Source organism: Carettochelys insculpta, chromosome 10 (genome assembly GCF_033958435.1).
Source record: "Carettochelys insculpta isolate YL-2023 chromosome 10, ASM3395843v1, whole genome shotgun sequence".
Classification (NCBI taxonomy): Eukaryota; Metazoa; Chordata; order Testudines; family Carettochelyidae; genus Carettochelys; species Carettochelys insculpta.
Window position 1 is genome coordinate 509,172 of NC_134146.1, and position 20,182 is coordinate 529,353.

The following is a 20,182-nucleotide window of genomic DNA, read 5'->3' on the forward strand; positions in this document are numbered from 1 at the left end:
GTTCAGCGAAGGGCAACAAAAATTATTAGAGAGCTGGAGCACATGTCCTATGAGGACAGGCTGAGGGATTTGGGCTTTTTTAGTTTACAGAAGAGAAGACTTAGGGATGATTTAATAGCAGCCCTCAACTTCTTGAAGGGGAGCTCCAAAGAGGAGGGTGAAAAGCTGTTCTCAGTGATGTCAGATGGCAGAAGAAGGAGCAAAGGTCTGAAGTTGCAGAAGGAGAGGAATAGGTTGGATATTAGGAAAAACTACTTCACCAGGAGGGTGGTGAAGCACTGGAATGCGTTGCCTAGAGACGTGATGGATTATCCATCCCTTGAGGTTTTTAAGTCCCTGCTTGACAAGGTCCTGGCTGGGATGACTTAGTGGTGGTTGATTCTGTTTGAAGCAGGGGCTGGACTAGATGACCTCCTGAGGTTTTATGATTCTAAAAGAACAGGCCCATTTCAGAAATTGGAGATTGTCTCCTGGGATTCATCCAATGGCAGTTTGCCAAACGGCCCACCTGAGTCAGGTGGGGGCAGACCCTCAAGGGACTATGGGAAGAAGGAAGGGATTTTGTCTTCAAACGCAAGAGACAACAAGGATGTGGACTTAGCAGGGCCCATCATGAGAACATAGAACATAAGAACGGCCATACTGGGTCAGACCAAAGGTCCATCTAGCCCAGTATCCCGTCTGCCGACAGTAGCCAGTGCCAGGTGCCCCAGAGAAGGAGAACAGAAGACAATGATCAAGCGATTTATCTCCTGCCATCCATCTGCTGCTCTTGTACTGAAGGCTAGGGCACCATACCTTACCCCTTGCTCATAGCCGTCTATGGACCTAACCTCCAAATATTCATCGAGCTCTTTTTTAAACTCTGTTAGAGTCCTGGCCTTCACAGCCTCCTCCGGCAAGGAGTTCCACAGGTTGACTGTGCGCTGTGTGAAGAAAAACTTTCTTTTATTAGTTTGGAACCTGCTACCCATTAATTTCATTTGGTGTCCTCTAGTTCTTATATTATGGGAACAAGTAAATAACTTTTCTGTATTCACTTTCTCCACACATTTCATGATTTTATATACCTCTATCATATCGCCCCTCAGTCTCCTCTTTTCTAGACTGAAAAGTCTCAGTCTCTCTCTAGCCTCTCCTCATATGGGACCCGTTCCAAACCCCTAATCATCTTAGTTGCCCTTTTCTGAACTTTTTCTAACGCCAGTGTATCTTTTTTGAGGTGAGGAGACCACGTCTGCATGCAGTACTTTAGATGTGGGCGTACCATAGTTTTATGCAGGGGAAGTAAGATATCCTTCTTCTTATTCTCTATCCCTTTTTTAATAATTCCTAACATCCTATTTGCTTTACTGACTGCCTCTGCACACTGCATGGATGTTTTCAGAGAACTATCCACTATAATTCCAAGATCCCTTTCCTGATCTGTTGTATCTAAATTTGCTCCCATCACATTGTATGTATAATTGGGGTTATTTTTCCCAATGTGCATTACCTTACAGTTGCCCACATTCAATTTCATTTGCCATTTTGCTGCCCAATCACTCGGTTTGCTGAGATCTTTTTGAAGTTCTTCACAGTCTGCTTTGGTTTTGACTATCTTGAACAGTTTGGTATAATCTGCAAACTTTGCCACCTCACTGCTTACCCCTTTCTCTAGATCACTGATGAATAAGTTGAACAAGATTGGTCCCAGGACTGACCCTTGGGGAACGCCACTACTTACCCCCTTCCATTGTGAACATTTACCATTTATTCCAACCCTTTGTTTCCTGTCTTTTAACCAGTTCCCAATCCATGAAAGGATCTTTCCTCCTATCCCATGACCACCTAATCTACATAAAAGCCTTTGGTGAGGGACCGTGTCAAAGGCTTCCTGGAAATCTAAGTATACAATGTCTACTGGATTCCACCGTCCGCATGCTTGTTAACCACTTCAAAGAACTCTAATAGATTAGTAAGACACGACTTCCCTTTACAGAAACCATGTTGACTTTTGCTCAACAAATCATGTTGCTCTACGTGTCTGACAGTTTTATTCTTTACTGTTGTTTCTACTAATTTGCCCGGTACTGACGTAAGACTTACCGGTCTATAATTGCTAGGGTCTCCTTTAGAGCCCTTTTTAAATATTGGTGTTGTATTAGCTGTCTTCCAATCATTGGGTACCGAAGCTGATTTAAAGGATAGGTTACAAACCACCGTTAATAGTTCCGCAATTTCACATTTGAGTTCTTTCAGAACCCTTGGGTGAATACCATCTGGTCCCAGAGACTTGTGACTGTTTAGCTTATCAATTAGTTCCAAAACCTCCTCTAATGACACTTCAGTCTGGGAGAGTTCCTCAGATTTGTCACCTATAAAGGACGGCTCAGATTTGGGAATCTCTCTAACATCCTCAGCCATGAAGACTGAAGCAAAGAAATCATTTAGTTTTTCCACAATGGCATTATCTTCCTTGATTGCTCCTTTTATGTCTCTATCGTCCAGTGGCCTCTCTGCTTTTTTAGCAGGCTTCCTGCTTCTAATGTACTTAAAAAACATTTTACTATTGTTTTTTGAATTTATGGCTACTTGTTCCTCAAAATCTTTTTGGCTTTTCTTATTGTATTTTTACATTTAATTCGGCAGTGTTTATGTTCCTTTCTATTTTGATCACTAGGATTTGACTTGCACTTTTTAAAAGATGCCTTTTTATCTCTCACTGCCTCTTTTACATGGTTGTTAAGCCACGGTGGCTCTTTTTTAGGTCTCTTACTGTGTTTTTTAATTTGGGGTACACATTTAAGTTGGGCCTCTAATATGGTATCTTTGAAAAGTTTCCACGCAGCTTGCAGGGATTTTACTCTAGTTACTCTACCTGTTAATTTCTGCTTAACTAACCTCCTCATTTTTGTGTAATTCCCCTTTTTGAAATTAAATACCAGAGTGTTGGACTGTTGCGGTGTTCTTCCCAACACAGGAATATTAAATGTTATTATGTTATGGTCACTGTTTCCAAGCAGTCCTGTAATAATTACCTCATGGACCAGACCCTGTGTTCCACTCAGTACTAAATCAAGAATTGCCTCTCCCCTTGTGGGTTCCTGTACCAGCTGCTCCAAGAAGCAGTCATTTAAGGCATCAAGAAATTTTCTCTCTGAATCCCTTCCTGAGGTGACATGTGCCCAGTCAATACGGGGATAATTGAAATCCCCCATTATTAGTGAGTTTTTTATTTTGATAGCCTCTCTAATCTCCCTTAGCATTTCAGCATCACTATCACTGTCCTGGTCAGGTGGTCGCTAATATATCCCTAGTGCTATATGCCAATCAGAGGAAGGAATTGCTATCCAAAGTGATTCTGTGGAACATTTTGATTCATTTAGGATTTTTATTTCATTTGATTCTATATTATCTTTCACATACAGTACCACTCCGCCACCCGCTCAACCCATTCTGTCCTTCGGATATATTTTATATCCTGGTATGATAGGGTCCCACTGATTGTCCTTATTCCACCAGGTTTCCGTGATGCCTATTATGTCAATCTCCTCCTTTGATATGAGGTACTCTAATTCACCCATCTTATTAGACAGACTTCTAGCATTTGTGTAAAATCACCTTAAAAAACTACCACTATTCATATGCCTGCCCTTCCCTGACGTATTGGATTCTTTTATATGTGATTTTTTTCCTCATCTGATCTGGCCCATGCTCTGTCATCTCCCTTCTTCTCTTTCTGACTGAATTCTAGAGAATCTCTATCAATGGAGTCTCGCCTAAGAGAAGTCTCCGTCCGACCCACGTGCTTCTCTGCACCAATCGGCTTTCCCCCATCTCTTAGTTTAAACACTGCTCTACGACCTTTTTAATGTTTAATGCCAGCAGCCTGGATCCACCTTGGTTTAGGTGGAGCCCATCCTTCCTGTATAGGCTCCCCCCTACCCCAAAAGTGTCCCCAGTTCCTAATAAATCTAAACCCTTCTTCCCTACACCATCGTCTCATCCACGCATTGAGACTCTGAAGTTCTTCCTGCCTCCCTGGCCCTGCGCGTGGAACTGGAAGCATTTCTGAGAATGCCACCACAGAGGTCCTGGATTTCAGTCTCCTTCCTAGCAACCTAAATTTGGCCTCCAGGACATCTCTCCTGCCCTTCCCTATGTCATCGGTACCTACGTGTACCACGACAACCGGCTCCTCCCCACTACTGCATATAAGTCTGTCTAGATGCCTCAAAAGATCCGCAACCTTCGCACCAGGCAGGCAAGTCACCATACGGTTCTCCCGGTCATCACAAACCCAACTATCTATATTTCTAATGATCGAATCACCCGCTACTAACCCCTGCCTCTTCCTAACAAGTGGTGTTCCCTCCCCTGGAGAGAGATCCTCGGTGCAAGAGGATACCATAGCACCCTCTGGAAGGAGGGTCCTAACTATGGGATGGTTTTCCTCTGCCCCCATTGACTGCTCTCCTTCCCTGAGCCTTTCATCCTCCTTAACAGCATCGGGGCTGTCAGATTGGAGGTGGGACAGCCCTACTACGTCCTGGAAAGCCTCATCAACATAGCTCTCTGCCTCCCTTAGCTCCTCCAGTTCAGCCACCCTGGTCTCCAAAGCCTGCACTCGGTCTCTGAGGGCCTGGAGCTCTTTGCATCAAGTACACACATAAGCCACCCGCCCACAGGGTAGGCAATCATACACAATACACTCGACACAATAAACAGGATAGCCCCCGCTCTGCTGCTGGTCTTCTGCTTCCATTTCCTCCTCTGATTTAATTTTAATTCTATATGGGGTTCTCAAGTAAAAGTTTCAGATGGGGATGTTATAAAAGATTTAAGGACCTTAGAAGTAATTAGCTCCATCTAAGCTCCCCCTCTAAACTCCCCTCTCAAAACTCCCGCCTGTTAGCAGTTGGCCTGTTTGCAAGAGCCCCGGTCTTGGATCTTTTGTCTTTTGGTCTCTGAGGATCCAAGCCCAGGATGTGGACCCCAGCCAGCTGGATCTACAATGCTCCAATAAATGAATCTATGTAACCTGAAATGAACTTTCAGAGATGTTCAAAAATCAGCAAATAACACTGCTAGCTGCATCAATAACTGAAATTTAAACTGAAAATCAATCAGTGTAAATAATTGCTTTAACAATTCTTCTCTCTAACTCTGCTCTTTCCTTTTTTACTAATAAATCTGGAGATATTTAGATCTAAAGAATTGGCAAGCATGGTATTTTGGGTAAGATCCATGTATATATTGACCAGGAGGTGGGGCTGGGTCCTTCAGAGCCCAGAAGAATCTGTGTGGCGTTTGATGAAACAGGTCCCTCACCTGAATTTGGGGGTTGTTGGGCTGGGCTGCTGCAGCAGCTGGGAAATCTGTGGGTTTGCTTGTGGCTGGCCAAGGGGCTGGCAGAAGTGCTGTTGTGGGTGGTTGGATTTGCCTTAGTGAGAAGGAAATCCCAGCTGGGGGCTGTGAGTAGCCCAGATTTTAAGCAAAGTTACCCTGGACTGATTTCCCTAGCTGTGCTAAGAAACCCTGGCCTGTTACAGTGGTGTAGTCATGTCAGGATCCACAGAACCTGCTCAATTGAGCTTGGGACCAGGACCCCACACTATTCTAAATCTGAGTTTTGGCTTGTGAGAGAGTTTTGGTTAAAGTGCAGTTGCAATGAGTCTGCAACAGTGTGAGAAGCTGGAAAGAACAGCCCTGGAAAAATGTGCTGGGAAAGAAAAATCTCCTTTAGTGAAGTAGCTAAAAATGAAGAACTTCATTCTTTGTTGTGGGGGGTAGTGCCATACAGAAGCAAAGGCTGATGAAAGAATGGTTGAGTTGGGAGAAATAAATTTGGAGTCGGACTATCGACTAAAATGAAGGAGCCTGCCTTTAAGGGGAAAGGGAGAAAAAGCCGAACTGCAAAAGGCAGAGCACGCCCAAGTTATGAAGAAGATGGAGGCTGAACTTCGAGCTCTGGAATTGCAGGAGAAGCAAGAGCACCAGTCCCCTGGAACTCCAATGTGTATCCTGTCTGGTTTGGGCTCTGATTGTAACGCACTGGATATGTCTGGGAATGAGTATCTATGCAACTCTTCTGTGTCTGTATTGCCTGTATGTAATAGGGAGAGTGGCAAAGGGGATGTGTGTAGCTCTGAGAAATGCTCTGTAACTAACCTGTGTTGCTATGGCCAAGGGGAAAGTTTCTCTGGTGGTGGGTCTGAAAACATTAGCTGTCATCCTAGGCAGAAAAGCAGGGTATCTGTGTGCAGTCCTGCATGTAAGCCCAAGCCCTGAGAAAGGAGCTTGGTATTAGACCAGAGACAGGAAGGTTGCAGGGAGCAGGAGAAGGTTTCTGTGAAGCAGATTGACGTTAAGAATCATATAAAATCCTACATTGGTCTTAGGCAGCAGTACACAGGGCAGGGATGGGCGGGGAGTCAGCTGTTGCTGTAGGTGCATGGGGAGGTGTACGGAAGCACGTCAGGAAGGCTGGGGAGGGAGCGTGTTGTGAGAGCGCAGGTGTTGGACAGGGGAAGACACGGGTGTGTGCCTGGCTGAATGTGCAATGTGCTGCCACTAGCCACAACCGCCCAGCATGAGTGCAAGTGACAGCACCAGCCCTAAAGCCATGTCCGCGCAGCGTGCCACTCGCAGTGCTAGCGGACATGGCCAGTCCTGAGAGGTCAGCCAGAGGAGTTGGGGGTTGCCTGGGTGACTGTGCTGACACAGGGGCATGTGTCCTGCCAGGGTGGCAGTCACTCTTGTACATAGGCCTGCTGGAGTGTAAGTGAAGCTTCAGGGGAACGTCAGCCTCGAGCTGTGAACCCTGCTGGCCTGCATGTGGGCTGTGTCCCGCTCTCTTGGTGCTCTGGAGAGCTCTGGCTCAGGCCCTCTTGGTGCACCTGGCTGTTGGGCCAAGCAGTGAGCCCTCGCAAAGGTTGGGCATGGTTTGCCCCCAGACCTGACCTGGTTTAGGGAGGGGCAGCACTCACATGCTCCCTGAGCCTGCTCCTGCAACCAGCGTCCTCCCGCCCACAGGGCTTGTGCTCTGTGGAGACAGCAAATGGTGAGGGCCTCAGTTAGCTGTTTGGAGCCTGACTGTGCTTCCCTCTGGCCACCCCCAGAACACCATCGCGAGGCTCGGCAGCGAGCTGCACACTGCCCAGGTTCGCTTTGAAGAGGCGGTGGCTGCCCACCAGAGAGAGGCCCAGAGCTTGAAGGAGCTCATAAAGGAGCTGGCGAGAGAGAGGGAGACTCGGGGGAAGGAGGTATGTATGGCTGTTCGTGGACACGTGAATGCAGCGTAAGGCTCTGCTCTCCCAGTGTGTGGAGGGGGCAGTCTGGGAGACCTGGCCAGTCCCACCTCCCCTGCCCCAGGGCTTTGCCCTGTGTCCAGCCAGTGCCCAGTGGGGAGTGGGCCAGCCCAGCCATGGTGAGAGTCGTCCATCCAGCCGCTGTCCAGGCAGTGCTGGAGTCCCTGATGGCAGCTGTCACACCATGGCAGTGCAGTATGCACAACATGGGAGCTGTGCGCCCTCACCCAGCACCACGGAGCTGTCCTGCTGGGCCGCTGCCAGGCAGGGAGCAGCTGGGAGTGTCCCATGGCAGCTAGCACAAGCTGCTGCAGGCTGGAGGAATGAGGGGCAGATGAGAGCCCAAGCGCAGTGCTGGGCTGCGAGCGGGACTCGGCTCCCCAGCTACTCTCTCTGATGAGTCAGCATCTGAGGCAGCACATGGCCCCCCTGCAAGGCAAAGGGGGCGGGGGGGCAGAAAATTAAAGCACATGAAAGAGGAGAGGGAGGAATTTGACGTGACAGGCTGTTTATTTTGGCAAAACCGGGCTCCTTTCAACATCTTTCCAAGGCCGAAGCTGGGAAGGACCACACAGGGCAGTGGGGAGGCAGAGGCAGGCGGGAGCCACACTGGCCTATGCTAAGCACACAGAGGGGACCCAGGAGCCCGTCTCCATGAAGGAAAGGGTGTGAAACCCAGCTGCGGGAGGGGAAGTGTACAGGGAGTTGAGGAAGGACAATTAGGGGGCTTAGAACAAGCTGGGGGCAGAGAAACAGCAAAATCCTAGCAGGCGCCAGTGGGGGGGGGGCGCTGATCGTCATGGGAACCATAACTAACTCACAGCCTGTGAATCTGAGAATGTGTCTCAGGCCCATTCGGCAGCCAGCCCTTCCCTGTGCAAGTGTGTGCACATACGTGTGTGACACGCGCACACACTGGCATGTACCCCCTCTCACTCCTACCCACATGCACACCCTGGCGTGTGCCTCCTCTTGCTCCTACCCACACACACGCACACTGACACACGCGACCCCCCTCCTAGCCACACACACGCCCCCTCTCGCTCCCACCCACACGCACACACCTGCACACATGCCCCCTCTCGCTCCCACCCACATGCACACACCCGCATACACGCCCCCTCTCGCTCCCACCCACACGCACACACTGGCACACGCGCCCCCTCACTCCCACCCACACATGCACTCCGGCACATGCGCCCCCTCGCTCCCACCCACACCTCTTGCTCCTACCCACACACACACACACTGGCACACGCGACCCCCCTCCTACCCACACGTGCACTCCAGCACACACGCCCCCTCTTGCTCCCACCCATGCGCACTCCAGCACATGCGCCCCCTCACTCCCACTTACACGCGCACTCCGGCATGCGCCCCTTTGCTCCCACTCACATGCACACTCCAGCACACGCACCCCCTCACTCCTACCCACACGCGCACACAGGCACACGCTCCCCTTCGCTCCCGCCCACATGTGCACTCCGGCACACGCCCCCTCACTCCTACGCACATGCACACAGCCTCACACACGCCCCCTCTTGCTCCCATCCACGCGCACACTGGCACATGTGCCCCCTCACTCCTACACACATGCACACAGCTGCACATGTGCCCCGTCTCACTCCCACGCATGCGCTCACTCCAGCACACACGCCCCCTCACTCGTACCCACACGCGCACTCTGGCACATGCACTCCCTCACTCCTGCACTCCCTCACTCCTACACACACGCGCACAGCCGCACATGCGCCCCCTCTCGCTCCCACCCACACGCGCACTCCGGCACATGCCCCCTCTCACTCCCACCTCACGTGCACTCCGGCACACACACCCCCCCACTCCTACCCACACGCGCACGCAGGCAGACGTGCCCCCTCACTCGTACCCACACACGCCCCGTCGGTCGTACCCACACGTGCCCTTGCGCACATGCACCCCCTCGCTCGTACCCACATGTGCACATGCACACACGCCCCCTCACTCCTACCCACACGTGCACCCGCACTCCTACCCACATGCGCGCACACCGGCACATACGCCCCCTCTCTCCTACCCACACGCGCACCTGCACTCCTACCCACACGCGCACACACCGGCACATACGCCCCCTCTCTCCTACCCGCATGCGCACCCTCACTCCTACCCACACGCGCACACACCAGCACATACGCCCCCTCTCTCCTACCCACACTCACACTCGGGCACACACACACCCTCTCTCCTACCCACACTCACACTCAGGCACACGTGCCCCCCTCACTCCTATCCACGTGCACACTCGGGCACACGTGCCCCCCTCACTCCTATCCACGTGCACACTCGGGCACACGTGCCCCCCTCACTCCTATCCACGTGCACACTCGGGCACACGTGCCCCCTCTCACTCCTATCCACATTCACACTCGGGCACACGTGCCCCCTCTCACTCCTACCCACACGCACACTCCACCACATGTGTCCCCTCTCTCTCTCTCTCTCTCCTACCCACACTCACACTCCAGCACATGCGCCCCCTATCCTACCCACACGTGCACACTGGCACATGCGCCCCCTCTCCTACCCACATGCACACTCCGGCACACGTGCCCCCTCTCACTCCTACCCACATGCACACTCCAGCACACGCGCTCCCATCTCCTACCCACATTCACATGCCGGCACTCGCACCCTGTATCCTACGCACATGCACACTCTGGAGCACGCGCCCCCTCTCCCCTACTCACGCTCACACTCTGGTGCACGCGCCCCCTCTCCCCTACCCACGCTCACACTCTGGCGCACGCGCCCCCTCTCTCCTACCCACGCTCACACTCTGGCGCACGTGCCCCCATCCTACTCACATGTGGACACACCGACCCCCAGGCCCTCTCGCCCTCCCACACACGGACACTGACACACTCCCTCTTTCTCATCCTCATGTGTACATGCGCGTGCACACACACACGCATGGGCTCTCTCTCTCTCTCTCTCGCCCTCGCCCCCCTCTGCTCTATCCTTCCCTTCAGGGCTCAGCTGGAGAGTTGGCTCCCGCATGTGCACTTCAAAGGAAGCTGTTTATAGCAGTTTCTAGTGGGATCCCAGGAAGAGCACTGGCTGGCACGTCCCTGCCTGTGGGGAAGGCTGATTTTGCAGAGGAGGAGCTGGGCTTGTTTTCTTTGCGGGGGTTTTGTTCTGTTTCTCCATCCAGCCCCTCCCTTTTAGCCTGGGAAATGAAAACAGTTTGTTTTGTGATGGATTGTCCCTTTCTTTGGTCACTGACCTTCAGGGGGTGGGGATTTCTGCTGAGCTCGGTGGAAAATGCGAGGCGCTCTGGTGGCTCCCACGCGTGGGGGAGGGAAGGGGGCTCACCCTAACCCTCAAACACAGAGCAGTTCTATGGAGCTGGAAGGAGCTGGGCCAGCTGGGTGTCTGGGCAGTGTTAGGGTCTTACGGAGCCAAGGTGGAGGAAAAATTGGGGACTTCAATAGTAACAGAGAGGGAGCTGTGCCAGTCTATACACTATCAAAACAATAAGCAGTCAAGTAGCACTTTAAAGACTAGCAAAATAGTTTATTAGGTGAGCTTTCATGGGACAGACCCACTTCTTCAGACCATAGCCAGACCAGAACAGACTCAATATTTCTGTGGAAGTTTCTCTCCCACTCCTCACCTCAGCCCCCACCTCAGAGATCACCAGGAATAGCTGGAGCAGCAGCATAAACTCAAGGCAGCTCTTTACTATAGGTCCAGAATCAGATGAGCACAACACTGGGAGACTTGCCAGCTGGTCCTCACACCAGCACTCAGGAGGGCAGCGGCTGACAGCCCTACGGAGGCTGACAGCGGAGGGGGTTGATTTGGCCCCAGACAGGCTCATGAATAAGGCACTGGCCTGGATACTAGGGTCCTTGGGCCCTAACCTGGGCAATCCCATAATATCCCTGGGACCCCCACTCCCTCTCCTATCCTGTGCCCCCTTAGTGGCAAAGCTCTCTGGGCAAGGCAGGCACTCCATGTGTCAAGGTGCAGTGCCCAGATCTCGTATCCACTGGTGCCGCTGCACTGTAAACAGCCCTAACATTCATTCACAGGCCTTAGTGGCTTTGGCCAGTCTGTGAGCCCCTGAGTCAGCTTCTGCTTGGAGTGCCTGCCACATCTCTGGGAGCTGCACTGCTGGGTGGGAGGGAGGGCACGGGATCAGTCCCCCATTGCTGGCCCCAGTATGAGCAGAGCCAGCCCTTGTGCAGTGTGGGAGCACATCTCTCTCTGGGACCTCTTTCTCAGAGATTCCCAGCTCTGAGCCCCCTGGTACCTTGCTATGCAGACAGCAGTGCTCCAGCCTTGGATGGCAGCATGCTGCATGCAGGGCTGTGAAATAAGGTAGCTCCTCGAGGTGCTGAGTGCATCCTGCTCGGACAGCCTGCTACATTACCCCTTGACTGCCGTGGGAGCAGGACCCCTTTGAAAAGGGCAGCGTGCTTTTGCAGGAATGACTGGCATTCCCCCATCCCGGCGGCGGACAAGCAGCAGAGCCCAGCGGTGCTCTGGGAGGGCAGAGCGTTCATGCCCATCTCTCTCCCCCAAAGGCAGAAGAGCTAAGAACGCAGCTGCAGCTAAAAGAGGGTGCTCGTGAAAAGGTGCAGAGGGAGCTGGCTGAGCTGCAGCGCAGGTTGCGGGAGGGCGAGGAGGCCCAGGAGCTCCAGCACAAGGAGACGCTGGAAACCCGCAGGGCCTTGGGGGATGAGATCAGGGAGAAGGAAATAATGCAACAATCCAACTCCGAGCTGCGCGCCACCATCAAGAAGACAGAGAGTGAAAGGCTCAGGTAGGCTTGTTGCAGTGCCCAGTGGGCCACATGCTACAGCAGACGTTGCTTGGCTCTGGGCCAGCCTGTCGAAGTGCAGGCCTGGCCAGGGACAGTTCGCTGCACCCAGGTCCAAGCCACAGAGGGCAGCACAGTAGCAAAGCTTGCTGGCACGTCTCTCCAAAGCCATGCCAGCTAAGCACTGGGCACTGCCATCAGGCCTGGGACGTGCCAGTCGTGCTGGCTGCTGCAGCTGTTCCAGGCAGGCCCAAGGCACCTCTCCCTCCCATAGCTCAGCCCAGAGCCAGTCCGTCCAGTCCCTGTGGCCTTCCCCCACAGCTGGGTCCAAGGGCTGCACGGGGCTTGTTGAATGGGCACAGGAGCATGGTCCCACCATTACACTGCCCGAGGGCCACTTCAAGCTGGCACCAGTGTCCCTGGGCTCTTTTCCTTCCCAGCCTCTCCCCAGACAGCCCAGCGCTCCCACTCAAACCATGAGGCCAGCTGGGGGCTGGGCAGGTGGGGCCCCCTGCATGGAGGTCTGCTCACAGCCATTCAGTGTGCCCTGACTGGCAGTGACCATACATCTGTGCTTCAGCTTGAAGAGAAGCCTTGAGGAGAAGGAGCAGAGAGTGGTGGTGCTGGAGGATGCCCAGGCTGCAGCTCAGAAGGAAGTGGAATTGCTGAGGGCAAGCCTGTGGGAGGTGGAGAAGTCTCGGACGGAGGCCCACCACAAGCTGCGTGAGCTGTGCGGACAGGTGAGTGCAGATAGCTTCTGGACAAGGGCTCTCCAGGTTTTGCTGTCCCAGCACCCCCACAGTCTGACCCCAGCTCCTCCCCTGCTGGGAACTTCCTAATGGTGATGCCTCTTTGTAGGCTACCCATTTGCACCATGAATGTGTCCCATTCCCCTGGCAACCCGGAGCTGCACCAGGGCCAAATGGAGAGCTGGTGACAGCCCCAAATGTCGCTCCCAGTGAGGTGAGGGGCTTCTTCCTCCGAAATGGAGACATGCCACATTACCCCTTGCATACTAACTGGAGGCTGCAAAGCTCCCCCCTGCCAGGAGCAGGTCTGCAGGCCCCCCAGAAGATGTAGTCTTATCCCACTGGGGCAGCTGACTGGAGAGGGAAGCAGGCTGTCCAGGCCCACACTCCTGGCAGGCTGAGGAAGGGCAGCTGGAATTGATCTGACCACCTGGAGACACTTGCCAGCAACTCAGAACAAATCTGTGGGTCCCACACTGTCGCTTCTCTCGCTGGGGCACTCAGCCAGCAGCTCCAAGGAGGCAGAGTCACTGAGCCAGGAAGGGGCTGTTTTGTCCCTCCCTGAGCAGTCCTTGCTGGGGGTGAGGGGCAGCTGCTGTGGCCAAGATGGGCCCACCAGCATGGCCACGTCCAGGGCCAGCATGAAGAGCTGCCCTTTGCAGGTGAAGACTCTGGAGGGTGAGACCAGCAAGAAGGGCAAAGAGGTGAGCAAGTTGCAGGCCTGTCTGCTGCAGGAGGCACAGCGGGAGCACCGGTGCCATTGGCAGGCCCTGCAGCTGAAGAAGAAGCTTGTGGAGATGGAGGGTGCCCGGGAAGGTGTTCAGAAAGAGGTGAGCCTGGCAGGTGCTGGAGCAGTCTGGCAGAGGGGCACTGAGGGAAAGACTGGCGTGGAGGGATGTCACCAGGCCATCACCAGGCTAGCCCAGGTAGCCTGCCAGACCCCTGTTGCCCACTGCTCCTGTTCTTTCTCATTACTCCCAGGGCCCAGTCTGCAGCAGGGGGGCTCTGCTCCCTGGCACCTCTCTGTGAACCCTGCCCCAGGCTTTCCAGAGGGTGAGCATTGGGATGGAGCATGGCAGTTCAGCCTGGGACTCAGGGCTCTCCCACACTGCATGGGGCTCTCTTTGGGTCTGCGCCTGTGTCAAGGCAGTGTGCTCCTCCTAGCCTCCCGGCATGCTCTCTGGTGGAAGCGTAGGCAGCCTGGGCTTGGTGGTTACTCTCCAGCACCCTCCCTTGCAGGTGCTCAGCCTGCAGAGGCAGCTGGCGGAGGTGGCGTCGGAATCCAGAGCTAGAGAGAAGGAGCTGCTCGACAGCCTGGCTGAGAGTCACACCAAGCAGAAGCAGCTCCGGGACGAGCTCCACAACATGGAGCTGAAGCTGCAGCAGGCTGGCGGAGCCAGCGAAGGCCTCCAGCTGCACCTCAGCACTGCCGAGGGGCACCTCCGTGGCTTGGAGACAGAGCTGGCCCAGACAGAAGCTGCCAAGCGGGAGGTAGAGGTGAAGCTGGGGATGCTGCACTCTGCCCTGCGCCAGACGCTAGGCCTGGGCGTGCGGAGCCCCTCGCTGCAGAGACACCACTCCCCTAGCAAAGGTCAGCGGCCATGGAGGGCTCAGCTGGGTTTGGAGACAGATGGTTGGGGCCAGTCCCCAGCATGAGCTGCATGTGACTGCTCCGCAGGGAGGGCTGCTCAGCTGTAGCACTATTTGAGTACACCTGCCCGCAGCTAAGGGCCCTCCCACAGCCGGGACCCATCTGACAGATGACAAAATGGGCAGGGCCGCAGGTCACAGGGGTAAAGGGGGGAACCGGAGGGGAACTCTGAGCAGAGAACCCCAGACAGCTCCCGCTCTCCCTGCAGCTGCCTAGGGAGCCAGTGACACCACCCAGAGGAACTCTGCCCAGGGCGCGAGACCAGGCAGGAGCGGAAGTAGGCCCCACAGTCACAGCATCCCGTCTCTCATCCAGCATGCTCCTCCTGGTGTCGTCAATGGCCACTTTGGCCAGGGCCAGGAGGCTGGGGGACAAGGAGCTCCTGCAACTTTGTGGGGCCACGGATGGGGGGCAGAAGTGCAGCCAGACCCTCAGGAGGGTGTTCTGGAGGAGCCAGAAGAGCAGCTGCAGCCTAGTGCGCTGGAGGCCGGCATGTGCCAGGTTCGCTCTTGCACTGCAGAAGGGGTTGGGGGTGAGCCACGCAGATACACACCCATGCTCACGGCTCCACAAAGGAGCTGCCAACCAATATCCCTGGTGGGCTCCGGAACCAGGCTGGAGTGGAGCTGGCCCACCAGGGGAGTCCCACCGCTTTGTATCAGGGTGGGACTCGAGGACCAGGAGGTGGAGCATGTGAACCATGAGCACATACGGGTGCACTCAGGTGGAGCAGGGAGGGAAAGGAGCTTCCCTGTGGCTTCGAAGGGGGAGTGGGTGGTGCTTAAAGGAGCTGAGAGTTCGCCAGTCCCCTGGGAGGGGAAGGCCATGAAGTGGAGATCCTACCGGGAAGTCCAACCCAGAGGCAACCTAGGAAGAGGGCAGCTCTGAATCCCTGCCTGGATTATTGCCAGGCTGAGCGGAGGAGAGAGCCCAAGTTCTCTGGCCATAGTGACATGCCTGCCTTGTACCCGCTGACCCCTGGGGCCAGCCCGGGCCTGCCTTGTACCCGCTGACCCCTGGGGCCAGCCCGGGCCTGCCTTGTACCCGCTGACCCCTGGGGCCAGCCCGGGCCTGCCTTGTACCCGCTGACCCCTGGGGCCTGCCCGGGCCTGCCTGGGGCCAGCCCAGGCCTGCCTCACCCCGGCTGATCCCTGGGGCCTGCCTGGGCCTGTCTTGTACCCGCTGATCCCTGGGGCCTGCCGTTACTGCCTGGGGCCAGCCCGGGCCTGCCTTGTACCTGCTGATCCCTGGGGCCTGCTGTTACTGCCTGGGGCCAGCCTGTGCCTGCCTTGTACCCACTGATCCCTGGGTCCAACCCGGGCCTGCCTTGCACCTGCTGATCCCTGGGGCCTGCCATTACTGCCTGGGGCCAGCCCAGGCCTGATTTGTATCCGCTGATCCCTGGGACGAGCCCGGGCCTGCCTTGCACCTGCTGATCCCTGGGGCCTGCCGTTACTGCCTGGGGCCAGCCTGTGCCTGCCTGTGGGTGCCTCTCCTAGCACACCCACCTGGTGGCATTCAGGCTCGGAGAGCTCCTCTGCTTCCACAGCAAATGATGGACCACAGACTCCGGCCTCCCGTGCTGGCTCTCCAGAAAGGAGCTGTTCCCACTCCCCCTTTGGCTATGCTTCCTCTTGCCAAGGGGTGCCTGGCGCCAGCGAGCCTGACCCAGACGGCATCCAAGATTCCTTGCGAGACTTCCTGCAGGAGCTGCGAGACACTCAGCGGGAGCGGGTAGGAACCTCTCCTTCTGCTCCTTGGTGTCCCACTGCCCCGCCACAGCCAGCATCCCCACTTTTCTCACACCTGGCCCAGAGCCTGCTGCAGCCACAGGGGCCTGCCCCCACCAGTGCCGACAGGGATTTGCCCTCACATCGGGGTCCTGGATTTGCTGAAACAAACACACCAGGAAACGGAGCTCGGGTTCAGACCCAGGCCCCTACACAAGCATTGCCCTCCCTCATCTAATCTCTCCAGTCCAGGGACTACAGCAAGGCTACAGCTACCAGTCTATGCTGTGACCCCGTCTGTGGGCAGTGCTGCAGCATGGGATGCAGCCCTCAGATCCTGAGGTGCTGCATAGAGGGATGTGGGCCTGACACACTGGGCCAGAGCAGGGCTCCTGCCAGCCTGTGGTCACGGCTCTGATAGTGGTCAACCCCAGTTCCATGGAAGGTGCCAGAACCCTCCTGCTGTGGGATAACTCGCCCCAGGAAGAGTCTCCTCCTCTCCCAGGCAGGTCCTGGCCAGTTCAAGCCCTGAATCTGGACAGTTTAGACCCTTTTCAGTTGTTGTTTTATTCTATGTGCTGATGCTGGAGAGTCTTGTTCTCTTCACGACTGTCCAACCCTCTTTGAATCCCACTGAGGTCCGGCCTATTGGGGGAGGCGGCGGGGTGGGCTCTGCTCTCTGGTGATGTCTGTGAACACTGCTCCCGGCCTCGGCAGTAGCCTGTGGCACTAGGTTCTGCAGCTCGTTGCAGGGAGATGTATTTACCTGGCCACCACTGCTCGCTGCGTGTTGTTGAATGCCCTCTTGCATTGTGCTCTGGGTGCAGGGCACTGGGAATGCCAGAGAGGAAAGGAATGTTGGTTCTCATTCCTCTCTGCTCTCTCTTACACCAGTGAGGATCTGGCCTCACTGACTTCAGGGAAGCTGGAGCTGAATTACACCAGCTGGGCTCTGGCCAGCTGACTCAGGTGGAGAGATGCTGACTGACAGCCACTGGGGAGCAAACCACGCCCCGACGGGGATCACCCTGTGGCTTAGCAGGGGTGCCCGCTGCTCCATCAACAGAGCCAGCCTGGCCCCTCCAAGACCGCACACAGCTCCTCAGCAGCTCCCTGAACCAAACACTCCCCTTCCATCCCTCTGCAGAGCAGGGACCCAGTCACCCCAGTGTGGCAGATCACCAGGCCAGCCCTGCACGTGCTCAGCCTTGCATGGCCCTGACTTGACCTTCAGTGTTCTCTGGCCATTCAGCTCCTGCCCCTGTGACCTTCCTCTGTTCAGTCCTGTGGCTCAAACCACAGTCCTTGTAAAATGCACAAACATTTATACAAGAATAATGTAAAAACATGGACTGTTGTAATAATCACAGCCCGGCACATCTGCAGGGCTTTCTGCCAGAGTGGCAATCAATGAATGCTCTATGACTCTTAGCTAGTGAGCGTCAGGCACGCCTGCCTTCCCAGCCCATCAGGCTGCTGGGGTTTGCTGGAGTCAGGCTGAGCCACTGCACCCACTCACATCTCTGGGAGAGCACTAGGGAGGGTGCAATCCTTTGCCACTGCAGGAGAGCTGATGGGTACAGTAACACTCTGTCATGTTCACAAGATCACTGTGCATGGCCCTTCCTTTAGACTCCCACCAACTGGGCGAACTACCCACCTACATCAACGGCAAGGTTCCCGTGCAATCAAAGAATCAGAGAATACTAGGGCTGGAAGGGACCGCGGGGGGTCATCTTGTCCATCCCCCCACCCAAAGCAGGATCAACCCCAACTAAATCATCCCAGCGACGACTGTGTCAAACCCAGATTCCCTACCTTCCAACATATCTATGTAGCCCAGCTTAGTGTCATCTGCAAGTTTGCTGAGGGTGCAATTTATCCCCTCATCCAGGTCATTAATAAAGATGATGAACAATACTGGCCCTAGAGCTGATCCCTAGAGCACTCCACTTGAAACCAACTGCCAATCAGGCATTGAGCCCTTGACCACTATCTGTTGGGCCCGTACATCAAGCCAGTTTACTATCCGTCTTACAGTCCATGTATCCAATCCATACTTCCTTAAGTTATGGGCAATAATATTGTGGGAGACTGTCAAAAGTCTCGCTAAAGTCAAGGTATATCACATCCATGGACTTCCCCATGTCCACAGAGCCAGCTACCTCACCGTAGAAGCTAATCAGATTGGTCAGGCACAACTTGCCGTTGGTGAATCCATGTTGACTACTCTTGTTCACTTCCCCTCTTCCAAGTGCTCCAAAATGGATTCCTTGAGGATCCCCCTCCATGATTTTTCCAGGGACTGAGGTGAGGCTGACCGGTCTATAGTTCCCTGGATTGTCCTTCTTTCCTTTTTTAAAGATGGGCACTACGTTTGCCTTCTTCCAGTCAGCCAGGACCTCTCTTGGACTCCACAAGTTTTCAAAGAGAATAGCCAAAGGCTCTGCAATGACATCTGCCAATTCCCTCAGTACCCTCGGATGCATTAAATCCAGACCCATGGATTTGTGTGTGTCTCGCTTTTCTAAATAGCTCTTAATCTGTTCTTTTCCCACCTCCTTCCCATAATGCATTGCTAGTGCCATATTCAGGAACTGACCTTGTTTGTGAAGACAGAGGCCAAAAAATCAGTGAGTACTTCAGCTTTCCCACATCATCTGTCACCAGGTTATCTCCCTCAACCAGTAACAGCCTCACACCCTCCCTGATAACCCTCTTATTCTTAACATGCCTGTAGAAGCCCTTCTTGTTGCCCTTCACACTCTTTGCTAGCTGCAGTTCCAATTATGCTTTCACTTTCCTGATTACCCCCACCCCACCCACCCTGGCTTTCTCCAACAATATATTTATACTCCTCCTTAGTCATCTGTCCAAATTTCCACTTCTTGTATGCATCCTCTGTGTTTAAGCTCGCCAAGGATTTCCCTGGTTACCCAAGCTGGTTGCCTTTTGTACTGTGCATCAGGATGGTTTCTTTCTGTGCCTTCAGTAAGACTTCTTTAAAATACTGCCAGTTCTCCTGAACTCTTTTCCCCTTCATCTTCATTTCCCAAGGGATCCTGCTCATCAGTTCTCTCATGCTGATCTGGAGCTGGTTTTGTTAGGGTTTTAATGTTGGTTTGTTGGGCACTTGGACAGCAGCTTCCCTCTGGTGTTCCAGAGCCTTTCCAAGTAGCACTGCCTGTATTTTACCCTCAGGCCCTGGCACTGGGGACATCCCCATCGTGCAGGATGCTAAGGCACTGAGTGGGTGGGTGGGTTTCTTAGGGTAGCAGAGCTGAGAGGGGGGATTCAGGGGAGTCAGAATCTGCTCTGCCATACTGGGAAAGTCGATCCCACGCATCCCAGGAAGGACGGGGCAGTTCCTAGTCCCTGTATGTTAAGCACAGAATCTCACAGAATCACAGGGCTGCAAGGACCTCAGGAGGTCATCTAGTCCAGCCCCCTGCTTCAAGCAGGATCAGCCCCCATTAAGTCATCCCAGCCAGGACCTTGTCCAGCCGGGACTTAAAAACCTCAAAGGATGGAGAATCCACCACCTCTCTAGGCAGCACATTCCAATGCTTCACCACCCTCCTGGTGAAGTAGTTTTTCCTAATATCTAACCTACACCTCTCCCTCTTCAACTTCTGACCATTACTCCTTGTTCTGCCATCTGACACCAATGAGAACAGTTTCTCACCCTCCTTTTTAGAGCTCCCATTCAGGAAGTTGAAGGCTGTTATTAAATTGCGTCTAAGTCTTCTCTTCTGTAAACTAAACAAGCCCAAATCCCTCAGCCTGTCCTCATAGGTCTTGTGCTCCAGCCCCTTAATCATTTTTGTTGCCCTTCACTGAACCTGCTCCAGCAAATCCACATCCTTTTTATACTGGGGGGGCCCAAAACTGGACACAATATTCCAGATGTGGCCTCATCAGTGCCAATAAAGAGGAATAAGTACTTCTCTAGATCT

At 54.2% G+C, this 20,182-nt stretch overlaps 1 protein-coding gene across 1 annotated transcript in view; it reads left to right on the top strand.

Moving 5' to 3' along the window:
- The window catches only part of CROCC2 (ciliary rootlet coiled-coil, rootletin family member 2), a 101,334-nt gene that overhangs the window by 60,234 nt on the left and 20,918 nt on the right, over positions 1-20,182 (top strand). Inside the window, 6 exon segments of the mRNA XM_075004583.1 lie at positions 7,104-7,247; positions 11,861-12,099; positions 12,677-12,836; positions 13,508-13,675; positions 14,085-14,436; positions 16,046-16,230. Of these exon segments, the coding sequence (XP_074860684.1) occupies positions 7,104-7,247; positions 11,861-12,099; positions 12,677-12,836; positions 13,508-13,675; positions 14,085-14,436; positions 16,046-16,230 (1,248 nt within the window).